This window comes from Cervus canadensis, chromosome 26, assembly GCF_019320065.1.
Source record: "Cervus canadensis isolate Bull #8, Minnesota chromosome 26, ASM1932006v1, whole genome shotgun sequence".
Taxonomy (NCBI): domain Eukaryota; kingdom Metazoa; phylum Chordata; class Mammalia; order Artiodactyla; family Cervidae; genus Cervus; species Cervus canadensis.
In genome coordinates this window covers 37,139,604-37,153,590 of record NC_057411.1, presented here as the reverse complement: position 1 = coordinate 37,153,590, position 13,987 = coordinate 37,139,604, and the positions used below count along the sequence as shown (strand labels likewise).

Here is a 13,987-nt window from a genome sequence, read left to right as displayed (position 1 = left end):
TAAAGAAAAAGAAGGTGGAACGTTCCAGGTGCATGAGATAGCATTGCAGGTATGGGGGGAAGTGGCAGGATCTGAGAATGAAACTGCAGGTTAGAGTCATACATACTGTGTGAGGGGCATTTGACTGTTATTAAAAAGGCTACAATAGTCAGAAGGATGACTTAGAAAGAGCAGTCTGCAAATGAAATACCAGAACACAAGGGGCTGGGTGAGATGCTTTCATCAAGAGATGGGCAGAAATTAATCAAAGAGAGCAGATGAAAAAGGCGAGGATGGGTGGACTAGACAGTACTTGGTGAGTGAATGTAAACATGAAGAGAGGGTATAGTAGAGATAAATTCCAGTTGACATTGATGGAGTCCTTCCTGTATACTAGGTACTATGCTTAGCCTGATATAAGCTACCTGGCTGAAACCACATAAGTCTATGAGAGCAGTATTTTTATTATGCCCACCCATTCTACAGATGAAAAAAGAGATACACAGAAGATTTAGTATCAACTGGAAAATTGGAAAAAATTTGATCACAGGCTGTTTGCATAGTCTTTGATTTTTACTATTGTATAACACAGCTTCCTGTAAGAGTCTGTGGTTTTTGCTAACTAAGGCAGGGACTTGGGAAAAGATGAAAAGGTAAGAGATCATTTTTGCACATTTTGCATTTGAATTTTTTATAGGCTATCCAGGTAGGAGTATCTTGCTAAAGAATTGAAAAGAGAGAGAAAAGGGAACTACAGATAAAGGAAGTATTGCTACAGAGACGGTGGTTGATACCAAAGGACCACAAAAGCTTGCTGAGTGTAAGTATATAAACAAAGGCAGCAGAGTGACAAGAACAGAGGTTGTAAAGTTTACTGTCCCCTTGAAAATAAATACACACAAACAGAGAACCTCCAAACAATACAAATCCCATAAACTCAAGTAGTATTTTTTTTTCTAATTATGCCTTTTGTGACTGTCTGTTCTAGTCTGAGAAAGTTTTATTTGCTTTGCTTCTCAAACTCATTGCCTTATTTAATTGTGAGGAATTGTTCTCTCCAATCTCCAGCTCCAGAGAGTCCGAGAGAGTCTGGAAAGTTATCATTAGTGATGTTCACAAATTTATCAACATTGGACTTTTAAAGATTCACATTTTAAAATTATTGTGAATAACCATGTTTTAATAAGGAAGGAAAATATTGTAAAAAAACAAATTAGAAGCCAGATATCTTCTTCCAACCTGTCTCCTCCTTCTCCTGGTCCCTTTTCCCTCCATCACCTCCCTCTGGCTTCAAACTACCTTCGCCAGCTGTCGTTCAGAAAGGATCCTAGATGACAACAGAACAGTCAGCCTGAGCAAAAGAAGAATATAAGGCACGCACTCCAGCAGTTTAACTGAGAGAGATACGGTAATACTATTTCACTGTTTCCATTTCCAAAGGGCAGTTCAGGGCAGGGGGAGGTTGGTATGGGGGTGGGGGTGGAGTCGAGGACAGGTGCTCAATGTGGACACCATAATTAGCAAACATTGTTTCTCAACTTCCCAATGGAAGGAAGAATTTTCTCTCATAACCATCCAGCAGAAAGAGTAATGCAAGGCATGACTACTTAAATGCTCTTTTTTTAAAATGATTTTTTCCCCCACTAAAGTGCATCCTACATAGGAGACATGCGTCTATGGCATGGGCAAGACAGACTAGGGGACTTGAGAAGGAGACTTTTTTACGTAACTAAAATTTCCTGTGTCAAACCATCTCCCCAAGAAAACTGAGCAGTATCAAGGGCAGAATTCATAGAGTGATTCAAAGTTTCCTGGGGATTCCATTGTATTTTATAAAATTATTGACATTTCTCTTTTTGGTCACGGCAAGGTCTATTGGCACAAACAGCACAGCCACAAAGTATTCTTTTGATTTTAATAACTCATCTCATATATATTTTTATATATTTATATATCTGCTTATCTTCATTTCCTCAGCAAAAGGGGAAATAAAAATATTGATCTATAAAATAAGCTGATGATAACACAATGCCAAAAATAGCTTATGTTAAGTGCAAGGGGTGAAGCTTGAAAGCAAGCTAAATTGCAATGACATACTGATTTAACATTTTAAATACAAGACTGGCAATAAAATAATTCTTGAGATATGCTTCTTGTTTTTAGTTTACTCTTTAAAAACTACTCTATATACACATATCCAGTTGTAACACTTAACAGTAGCATTATGGGACATGATACAACTTTGGTACACATTGCAGACATGGGTGGTAATGTCTATAAATGATATGCCTTCCCCAGCTAGAGCTCTGTACAGCCAGGTGACCAGCCACCTGGTCCCATATAATCTTCCCACCAGAATCCCCAGAGTCCTTCCCAGGGCCACTCGACACAGCGGGGGAGAGTCCCCTCACTGGATCCATATCGTGTTTCCTCTCTCGGTTCTCCTGGGTTCCACTGTCAGCTCCCCAAACGTGGAAAAAAACTGCTCCATCTCTTTCTGAAGCATGTCATTTCTTTTCTCTGCATCTTCTTTTGCCCGTTCGGCATTTCGCATTTTGATTTCTATCATTGTGAACTTTTTCCTTTCTTGATCCAGTTCATCATGGAGGCTCATCATTTCTGTTTCCAAAGTCAAGTTTCGCTGTTCTAAGCTGCACAGGGTGGGGGAAGGAATAAGAGATAAAGTAATTTTATTTTTTGAAATGCAAAAAAGATTAAAAAGTATTTCCTAAACTCTGTCTGTTGCAATGCTTTGGAAGCTGGAATGAGCCCTTTCAAATCAGTGAATCAAGGTCCACTGATTGATACATACATACATATATTTTCTTCTTTTTTTTTTTTACTAGTTTGTGACATGATTTACTATCATTTCTGCAAGACCCTAAGACCTCTCTTGGAAGTACTTCATTGTCATTTGATAGTGAATGAGTGAATTTCAGCACAAAGAAGCCAGAGACCAGGGTCATCATGCAGCACAGAATTTGGCAGAAGCAGGAGGCAGCCCAAACTACAAAGCTTCCTGAATCATTAAATGTAAATTTGTCTTCACTCAGAGAAAGAGGAAAGTCTGATCAAGTTGGAAAGAAAAGACAGCCATCACATTTGCTCTCTACCAAAGGAATAAGAATGACAGTGAAAATGTCACTGCTAGAGAGAGTAAGTCCACTGCTAAGAATGGACTTAGAAGGGACTATATAGCATCCCTCTTATAAAAGTGGTACCAAAAGTAGCCACCTTACATTAACAGGAGAAGTAAAACTTACATGTGTTGAATAAGTAATTCACCTGACATTTTGTGACAACACAGTCCACTTCTGTAGCCTGCTAGCTGCAATTCTGTCTTCCAAGTTAACATATCTTAAGATCACTATACAGTAAGTTCCCTACATAAAAATGAGTTCTGTTCCAAGAGCACATTTGTAAATCCAATTTGCTTGTAAGTCCAAGAAACAAAGTTAGCCGAGGTAGCCAACTAACACAATTGGGTATATAGCACTGTACTATAATTGGTTTATCATACTTTTCACAGAAATAATATATTAAAAATACAAAAAAGAAAACATTTTTAATCTTACAGTATAGTACCTTGAAAAGTACAGTAATACAGTACAACAGCTGTCTGGTATCAAGTAAACAGGCAAGAAGAATTATTGACTGGAGGAGGGAGAGGAGGCAGAAGATGGTAGAGCTTAAGGATCACCAGCAATAGGAGACAAAGGGCAAGCTGCAGTTTTACTCACACCTGACATGAATGGGATGCACATCTGCACCTTTTAAAGTTTACAAATGGAAGGTTCCTGTATATGGGACTTGAGCTTCCGTGGTGGCTCAGAGATAAAGAATCTGCCTGCAGTGCAGGAGACCCGGGTTCAATCCCTGGGTTGGGAAGATCCCCTGGAGGAGAGCATGGCAACCCACTCCTGTATTCTTGCCCGGAGAATCCCATGGACAGAGGAGCCTGGCAGGCTACAGTCCATGGGGTCACACAAGAGTTGGACACGACTGAAGTGTGCATGTAGGGGACTTGCTGCATTTTATATATTGATAGCTGTATTCTTTTAGATGGCCATATAATTTTAGATAATCTCCTAAAAATTAGAGTTTTCTCCATAATCACTAAGTTTCAAAACACAATTTATCACTGCTGTTGTTCAAGGAGGAATATTAAGCACTTCTTTATTAGATGATGTGTCGTGGTAATAGCTGGCATCTTAATTTCTCCTATTATGAGTGGAAGTGGCAAGGGTATGCTTGAATTTGCAATGCTACTGAAATGTGAGAGGCTGATGCACGCTTAGCACTCAAAATCTGATTATTCTAATGATCTTCAAATTAAAATCTCAATTATTTTTCTGCTCTGAAATAATGAGTCCCATATGTTATTTCATCCAGATAATCATAAAAACACTTAAAGATGAATCTGCTCTCCCTTTGTAAGCAACTAAGATTAAAAAAAAAAAATCACATTCTTTAATTAGTTTAGAAGGCCATTTTGATCACACAATCACATGTTTTACATAAAAACCTGGTAGTGTGCTGTTTCTCACCCAGAACTATTTCCCAATATATTCTCTCTGCTTTGTAAAGCTATTTGTTTTAGAACTAAAAAAGTTCGAAGAAACTCAACCTTTAATACAAAGGGAGACTATCCTTTAAAAATATACTAATGCATTTGTACATATCAGGCACCTGTATGAAACTTCCTGGAATCTGATGGCTAAGTTAAAAATAAAAGAAATCCCTCCCATTGCAAGCACAGACTAACGGAAAAATATGTTAGGAAAATATGTTTAAACTACAAAGTTAAAAACATAAAAGAGCATCTTCAGGTATCAGAACCAAGGAAGAAACAAATTTAGAACAGCAAGTGAAAGCACATGAGGGGTATTTGTCTCGGATAGAAGCCCTAGAAGCTGTGACTAGGTTTTTACTTTTCACATGGGGAAGAGGAGATCTCTAGTATGAGAGAGACAGAAGGCTGAAAGTGACTCGAGAGCGTGGAACATCAATCGTCTTTATGGCAAAGAGACTACAAACACTCTACTCATGGGCTGAGTGAAGTGGCAGAATTGAATCAGAAGAGAAAACAAATAAATGAGAAAACAGCTTTGAGAAAAACTTCCCAAATGCCTCATGGAATGAAAAAAGATGAAAATTTAATATAAGAAAGAGAAATTAACAAAGATGGAGAGGGAGGATGAACTAAGAAGGTTCAACATACTTTAGTAAGGGTTATAGAGAGAAAATTGAGAAAATGGGGGAGATGAAATAAGCAAAAGAGGAGATGGATAAATGTAAACTGAAAAAATATGTCTTCAAATAATGAAACACAAAACTTGAAATGATGGAAAATATATAGCAAGGAGTTACTAATCAAAATAGAAATTATATAGGAATGTTAATATTGGAAAACTGTGGGCAAAAAGCATTATTACCACTATTTTGTGATAAAAAGGATCAATTAATTAGGGAGATATAAACAATTCTGAACTTTTATTCATCTAGTTATATAGCCTTAAGTTACTCAATATAAAATATAACAAAATTATAAATATAAATCCACAAAATTAGGAAATTTTAAGATACCTTTTTTAGAAATTATAGATCTAATAAAAGTTAGGAGAAATGCAAAATATTTGAACAGCCTGATTAACAGATTTGATCTACTGATCATATATAAATCTCAAACCAATAATAAGATAATACTTCTTACTAGACCAAATAACTGACATCATGTAAATAAATTTATCTGACTACAGTATGATAAAGGTAGAAACTAATTTGAGGGAGGGAAGAGCATTAAACTGACATGTTTAAAAACTAAAAATCATATATATCAATGATTGATAAATAAAGTAATATCTATTTATTTCTCCATGCTCTATCTAGGGATGCATATATATATGTACATACATATCTATCATCTATCTATCTAGCCTCAATACTTGTAGAGTTAAAAAGGAATTGAAAGAGAAATACATAATTTTAAACAGTAATGATCAATAATTATCTGGAACAATTACTTCTTATACTGCTTGGCTTGGTCATATGGCAGTTCCACTACCCGTTTTATAATGAACCTCTTTCTTTGCTTGTCAAGTAGGTAAAAATGCCAATGAAAGAGGCCAATGAGATGACATTCTGTTGAAAGGTTCTTTTATTTTATCAAAGTCTCTGAGATGTACCATAGACTCAGAACATAAAGTAACACCAATGTTATAAATGAATGTGTACATTTGCAACTGTTCAGAATAATGCATGTTCTATTTTAATGGAGGTTTCAAGTGTCATCTCTTGCTTTCCACTGCTAAGTGCTAATTTACCATCATGCATTGGCAGCAATTCAGAAATTTGGTAGCCATTGGCTCCATAAACTACATTCAGAAAGAAGAGTAGCCTTATAAGATGATAACTTTATTTTTTCTTCTTAATTCTCCTGTCACTTGGCATTATTTAGAAAAATTCAAACCAAGCTTCTGTTTCCAATAAAGTAATTTTTCAATCTAACATGTAAGTATTTTTATTTATTTTTCCATAGCTCTTAAAAATATGTATCTTTTGGCTTGATAATTGATAAATGGATGGGAAACATTAAAATACATGAAGGTCAACTTTATATATAAAGGAAAGAGCCATGTGGGGTTTAGGGCCATGGAAGCAGCTGAACAGGACAAAGATATTCACATATCATGAGGGTCTTAGAACAGGAAGGGGTCTACCAAGGCACAGCCTGGGACTGGGGCTGAGGCCCCTAGAGGGGCTATTTCAGGCTGAACTGAGCCTCAGACCTGCTCTTAAGAGTTCAGGGTCCTTCCCCTATACTACACTGAAAGGTGAACAGAAAAACAATCAGTTTAGTAATTTCTGTAACCCTGGTGAAATTGCGGAGTGTGGTGATATTCAGGTTTCCAGCACAAGGCTGTGCCTGTGGGGCAGCGGCTCCATTTTCTGTATTGCTGCCTCTTAAGACCTTGGAGCATCTGACAGTCAGGGGCATTGTCAGGGCAGGATCCTCAGCCAATACCCTTTATATTTGCCAGGTTACCTCCTTGAAGTTGCTAAGCCAACTCCTCTCTTGGATATTTTATGAGAAGATGTCAACTGGTATCACTTAGGTTTCAGCACAACAGTTTGCTTATAAGTCATATTTTTTGCTCCCCATTTAGGCTAAAAGTTTCCTTGTCTATATGAATATACTTCATGCTATCACTTTTCTCACAAACTTCCCTGGATTCCAATCTCAGAGCACAAGCCAAAGATTAAGATGATCTTGAAGGTTCTATGGTACCTCTCTGAGCTCCTCGCCCATCCAGCCTCAGGGCATTTCCACTTCTTCTGCTGGGTCTCTGCATCACTGTCTCCTATAGAGCCCTACACTTAGAATAACCCTCAGCAACACTTCTCACCCCCTTCCCTGCTTCAGTCTTCTACTTAGCATAGGATCAGTTTACTTATTTATTTATCTCTCCAGGGGACTGTAAGCCTGTTCCACAAGGGCTGAATTTTTGTCTTCTTTACTCACTGCTGAATCCTTATGGCCTGGTCTGAGCCTGGGAGACAGCAGACAAGCATTCAACCCAAGCATCCAACCATGGAAATAATTAACAACAAAGATCTGTTTATTTTCCAACTTTTCTTTACTCTCATTTCATCCTCTTCCTGTGATAACAGACTCCTGGTACTCCAGACATCCCTTTCCACTCCTCTCCCCAGCTTTTGAACCTAAATCAATGCTTTTACTAATAACAAGAAGTAGAATTACTGAGCATCTGCTCTGTCCTGGGGACAATGTGTAATGATTTAACATGCTTTTGAGGTTGGTGCAGAATCTGTCTGCAACGCAGGAGACCCGGGTTGGAACCCTGGGTTGGGAAGATCCCCTGGAGAAGTAAATGGCAACCCATTCCAGTATTCTTGCCTGGAGAATCCCCATGAACAGAGGAGCCTGGCAGGCTACATACAGTCCATGGGGTCACAAAGAGTTGGACACATCTGAGCAATTTTCACCTTGAGGCAGATTACTACTAGAATTTAAAAAATTTCACATTGGGAAGCTGAGACTCACAGAGAGGAAGTGAGCTTTCCCAGTGTCCCACTGCTTATAAATGGCGAAGGTGGGACCTGAACCCAGGTCTCTGACTGGAGTTAGCGGATTTAACCCTTCCGGGTGAGCCTGTCTCACAGGAGGCTGTCGCACCCTCTCTGGCCACTAGGGGCTCCAGGTTTTCCTCACCTCTTTATCCTGGACTCATACTCTATCTTCTGTTTGGTCATTTCCTGTTTGAGGCTGGACACTAAGCTATGCAGGGCGCTGTGGTTGCTGGTGGTGTTGCTAACGAAGGTCTCACTGTTGTCGCTGCTGCTGGTGGCCCGACTGCTGCGGCCGCCCACACTCCTCCGGTCGCTTTTGTTTTCATAGTCCCCGGGGTGGGAGAGGTCGTCCTGCGGGGGCCCATCCAACACGGGGTCCTCAAAGTTCCCACCGTAAAAGTCTGGCTCCGGGCAGGTGGTGGTGGAGGAGCGACAGGAGGTGGAGTTCTCGGGCAGGGAGATCTCACAGGAGGAAGTGGACCAGGTGGCGCTGTCGACGCTCTGCTTGTCGTCGAGGCTCATGGCGGAGAACTGCTGGTGGACGTTATCGTAGGTGGAGAGCCTGTGGTGCTGGCCCGACTCTCCTGCTTGCTCTTTCTGCTTATTATCCCTCAGGGTCACGTAGCCATTGGGCAGCCAGCTCATGCTGCGGCCATTCCCGGCGTTCCCCAGGGTGTCAGAGTTCAAGATGCCCATGCGCACGGTTCCGTTCTGCACACTGTGGGTGCCCATTTTGGTACCAGACCCCTTCAGGGAAGAGGTCCTTCTGGCCTGTAAGCTCCCATTGGGAGTGGTCTGGGCTTTCTCAAGTGCTTCAGCATTACTGCTGCTGAAGGACCCGTTGGTGACAATCCCACTGCCCTTGTTGAAGGCGGGATTCTTTTTGACCATGAGAGGGGGGCTTCTAGAGACATCCAGCTTGTGGATGCTGTTCCTGGGGCTGTTGGTTTTGCTGCCTGGCAGAGCTGTGGGGGATCCATTATCCATGCTGCTTCTTTGGGGAGACTCAGGCTTGTCCCAAGAGCACCGCCTTACGGGACTGTCCTTGGTATTATTGTTCTCCTTGTTCTGTAGCTGCCCCATGAGGGCTTTCTTCTGAAGGTCATTGTTGTTGTTGCTCACTCCATCCTGGGGCTTGCTTTGCAGCTCTGCATCTTTGGGGAAGAGGCGATCATGTTTGCCAATCATTACTGACATCAGTTGCTGGACCACCACAGTGCCTGGAATTGCAAAGAAAGCAAAGGAGTATGAGCAAAACAGTTTTGATTTATCTCCTATTTTGAAAGTGACTTTTAAAGAGCCATATTTAGGTGCACATTCAACGTTATTATTAGCATTGCCAAACTATGTTTTTAATGATGACAATAGCAATTATTGTTGTTGTTTGGTCACTAAGTAGTGTCCAACTCTTTTGTGACCCCATGGACTACAGTCCACCAGTCTCCTCTGTCCATGGATTTTCCAGGCAAGAATGCTGGAGTGGGTTGCCATTTCCATCTCCAGGTTAGGGAGGCAATAGCAATTGCGGCTAAAAACTTCTTGAATATTTAACATGAACTGTACTAGGCACTTTACTTTTGTTAGTTTAGTTGGATTTTTTTAAATTTATGAATTTATGAACTGTTATTATCACTATCTAATAAAGGTTAAGTAACTTGACCAATGTCCCAAGCTATGAAGGAGAAAAAGAAGAGCTTAAAACCAGAATTAACTAGTTCCAAACAACAGGCTCTTAATTGGCACACACCATTTCTTGTAAGTTTGACATTTAATTATGAAAAATCTTTCTTAAAAGAAGTCACTGTGATATCTCATCTAATTGCCTCAAAATATCAAGACATTTTAATGGCACCTTGAAGTGGAACCTTCTACAATCTCTAGTAGATATGTGGCCTTTCTTCATAATATAGCAAGTCAATGAAGTTCCATACAACTCTTGCCCTGCATTCAGAAGTTTCAGGGCATTTTAAGTGACATTAGCCAAAATGGTGTAATAAAGATGTATGAGAATCCTCTCTTCCATAAAAATAACTGACAAAAATGTTCCCAGTCAATATATTCAGAAATTTGGAAATTAACGAAAGTCTTGCTATAATCTGGAGAGTGTTGATTTTTTAAAAACTCGTTGACTTGGTAAAGAACAGCAAGCTCTGTAGTGTTTTAACTCACCCCATTCCCATCCTCCTTTCTGCAGTAGCCTTGAAAACCAACAACCCTCAATCTTAGTGGGAACCAGAAGTGAGGCAGCCACTGGAATGGAAAAAGCTGGTTTGGAACTCCTTCAAAGCCCCCTTCCCAAAGAATTGTCATTTGACTTGTTTGGTGGTTCCCTGGAAGACCCCACTCAAGAGGCTTGTCTTCATTTTATCTGGCTAAGGAGTTGACTAGAATGAGCGACATTTCTCAGGGGCATTTGTCAAAAACAATTAGGGGCTTTTTCATTTAAAATCATGTTTGCCTGAAGCAAGTGGATAACTGTTGAAGACAAAACAACAGGCTAAACAAAAAGCTTAGGAGGAAAATCTGAAGAGATTTCCACAGGAGGTGTTGAAAAGCTCTGCTATATATTTGAAGATTTATAAGATTATATACATGTATGCATAGGGTTCTGTGTATACCTAGGGCTGTGTGCACACTCAGGAAAGAACTGAGAAGTCCAAAGGTCTCATCTCCAGCTGATCTTGGAGCTCTGCACAAGCAGGACCAGAATGCTAAAGCAAAGTTTTCAACTGCCTGGCTGAGTGTCAAAAGTCTGCCCCAACAAGCACATGGGGCCCCTTGGTAAAGAATGGGAGACTTACTGGCCTAACTCAAATTCTGAATAGGAAGAAATGTGTTATATCCATCTATATCCTGCACACTTCTGTCATGATTCAAAACTTCTAACATATTTAGATCAGGAATCAGCAATGTGTCAGGTCTGATGCTGGCCAGTGCTGCTCAGAAATAAATGTTCATACAAATTATCTGGAGATTCTGTTAAAATGTAGATATTGAGTAGGGCATGAGATTTTACGTTTCTAACCAACCCCCAGATGATAAGACAACAGTGATAACAGATTAATAGCCCTGGTATTGTCTAGTGGTCCACACACAGACCTTCTGAATCAGAATTTGCATGTCAGCAATATCCCTAGGTGGTTCCTGTGTGTGTTAGAGTTTGAGGAACTGTGTTAGGTGGAAATGTTTCACTTAAACATCTTCTAAATAAATATTCTTATAAGGCTTTGAGATGGCTTCCTGGGTGGCACTAGTCATAAAGAACCTGCTACCACTGCAGAGACATGAGAGATGTGGGTTTGATTCCTGGGTTGGGAAGATCCCCTGGAGGAAGGCGTGGCAACCCACGCTAGTATTCCTGCCTGGAGAATCCCATGGACGGAGGAGCCTGGCAGGCCACAGTCCATAGGTTTGCAAAGAGTCAGACATGACTGAAGTGACTTAGCATACGTGCAAGCCTCTGAGATAAGACTTAAATGTTTTTCAAATGAGAAAATTGAGGTTCGGAGTGGTGATGATTTTGCCTAAGGCCACACAGATGATAAGAGACTAGAGTGAAATGTGATACTTCATCTTCTCATTCCAAATCATGTATTTGTCTTACTGTATTTCACCTGTTGGAGTTAAAACTGTAGTAATAATAAGTAAACTTGGTGTTCTGAATAAGAAACTAAATAAAAGACAACTATCTACTGAATCATCATCAATTACGATGGAATTGTGTAAGAAAAAAGACTGGATGAAATTAATGGTATTATATATGTATCTTTTCTCTTTTAGTACACTCTGAATGTGTCATCCTATTTTCAGTGCATGTAGCAGTGACTCTGAAGAAAAGATTTCAGCATCTCTAAAATGACTGTCAGCACTGACACCTTCATGTACTGTGTTTGAAGACATGAGTACTTCATGTGCTGTTTGCCCATCTGACAGACATACTTTCAAATGTTAGCAGCTTCTGTTATATACGACTCTGTCTAGTCCTTTGGGAAAATAAAGCTTTTCCCCATCACAGGAATATTAAGATTTGAAATATCACTGCATTGTTAATCATAGTTGTAAATTGTATGGGGATTTAACTAATTGAAGACAGACATTCCCAAGGTCTCCATGATGAGTTTGTGAACAGCCATGCCAATGGATGTGTGTGTGTCCATGATAAGTCGCTTCAATCATGTCCAACTCTTTGTGATCCATCAGCCTCCTCTGTCCATGGGATTCTCCAGGCAAGAATACTGGAGTGGGTTGCCATACCCTCTTCCAGGGGATCTTCTCAACTGAGGGATGGAACCAGTGTCTCTTATGTCTCCTACAGTGGCAAGCAGGTTCTTTACCACTAGCGCTACCTGGGAAACCCATACCGGTGTATACTGCCCCAATTATAGAGTCAGAGCCCTAGAGAATTAGAAATGTCTCGCTTTTACCTTGGGAGGATTTGCTTTCATCTAGCTTCCAGAATAGTAAATGACAATCATTTCTTGTAAAGGGACTTCTTGTCAATTTTTATAGCCATTTAGGACAGACTAGCCTGGTAGTAATGAAGATGTGTGTGCCATTATATGCACTGTGTTTCTTTCTTCCTTTTAATTCCCTTCTCTCTGTCATTCTCTTCCTTAGAATGCTAATAACAAACATGAATCCCAAATAGTGAGTCCAGAGTGGTTATGATTACCAGGCCAATCTGAAGAATCCATGAAGATTTGGGAGTCCCACTGGACTGCATGTTTCAACAATTCCCCCAGGCTCATATAATTTTATATAGGTTGAATTTAAATACCATATTATGAGCACTTGTATCTTCATAAGAACTAGAATTCAGTTTTCCTTTGAAGGTAACTAGGCACTTTAATATATATGCGGGAGACCTGGGTTTGATCCCTGGGTTGGGAAGATCACCTAGAGAAGGGCATGGCAACCCACTCCAGTGTTCTTGCCTGGAGAATCCCATGGATAGAGGAGCCTGGCCGTCTACAGTCCACGTGGTCACAAAGAGTCGGACACGACTGAATGACTAAACAAATACACACACACACACACAGAGCATTCTATAAAATATAGTTTTAATTTGTATTTTTTGCAATGAATTACTTTGTATCCTTCAGTACTTGTACAAGATATCTGTGAGGTATATGATAAATTTTGACAAACGACAGTCCTGGAAACACTACCTAACCATTTTATAGATAATTCCCTTGTGTCCTTTTGTAGCCAATCCCCTACCCATGGCAACCACTGATCTGCTTTCTGTCATTATACTTTTCTTCTTTTCTAGAATTTCATATAAACACAATTATAGAGTATGAGGTCTTTTGTGTCTAGGCATTATCACTTGGCAAAATGCTTTTGTCATTTTCCCATATTGTTATTCATATATCAGTAGTTCATCCTTTTTATTGTTGAATGTGCCTTAGTCGCTCAGTCGTGTCTGACTCTTTGGGACTCCATGGACTGTAGTCCACCATGGAATTCTCCAGGCAAAAATACTGGAGTGGGTAGCCATTCCCTTCTCCAGGGGATCTTCCTCACCCAGGGATCAAACCCAGGTCTCTTGCATTGCAGGCAGATCCTTTGCCATCTGAGGGAAGCCCAGTTTTAGTTTCCATTGATGAACCAATATTGATATATTGTGATTATTAACTAAGGTCTATAGTTTATATTGGGCTTCCCTGGTGGCTCAGCAGTAAAGAATCTGCCTACAATGCAGGAGCTGTACAAGATGCAGGTTTGATCCCTGGGTCAGGAAGATCCCCTGGAGGAAGGCATGGCAACCCACTCCAGTATTCTTGCCTGGAGAATCCCATGGACAGAGGAGCCTGGCAGGCTGCAGTCCATAGGGTTGCAAAGAGTCAGACACAACTGAAGCGACTTAGCATGCATGCATGGTTTATATTAAAATCACTCTCTGTGTGATCTGGGT

The 13,987-nt window shown here is 40.2% G+C and overlaps 1 protein-coding gene across 6 annotated transcripts in view; it reads right to left on the bottom strand.

Annotated features, from left to right (window-relative positions):
- Positions 1-1,877: 1,877 nt before the first annotated feature.
- The window catches only part of ARHGAP24 (Rho GTPase activating protein 24), a 539,270-nt gene continuing 527,160 nt past the window's right edge, over positions 1,878-13,987 (bottom strand). For all 6 annotated transcript variants that reach the window (XM_043448566.1, XM_043448568.1, XM_043448571.1 and 3 more), the window contains 2 exons: positions 8,213-9,290; positions 1,878-2,630 (listed from right to left, as the gene is read on the bottom strand). In XM_043448566.1, coding sequence (XP_043304501.1) covers positions 2,387-2,630; positions 8,213-9,290 — 1,322 coding nt within the window. In that variant the 3' untranslated portion in view covers positions 1,878-2,386. The remainder of the gene's footprint in view (positions 2,631-8,212; positions 9,291-13,987) is intronic.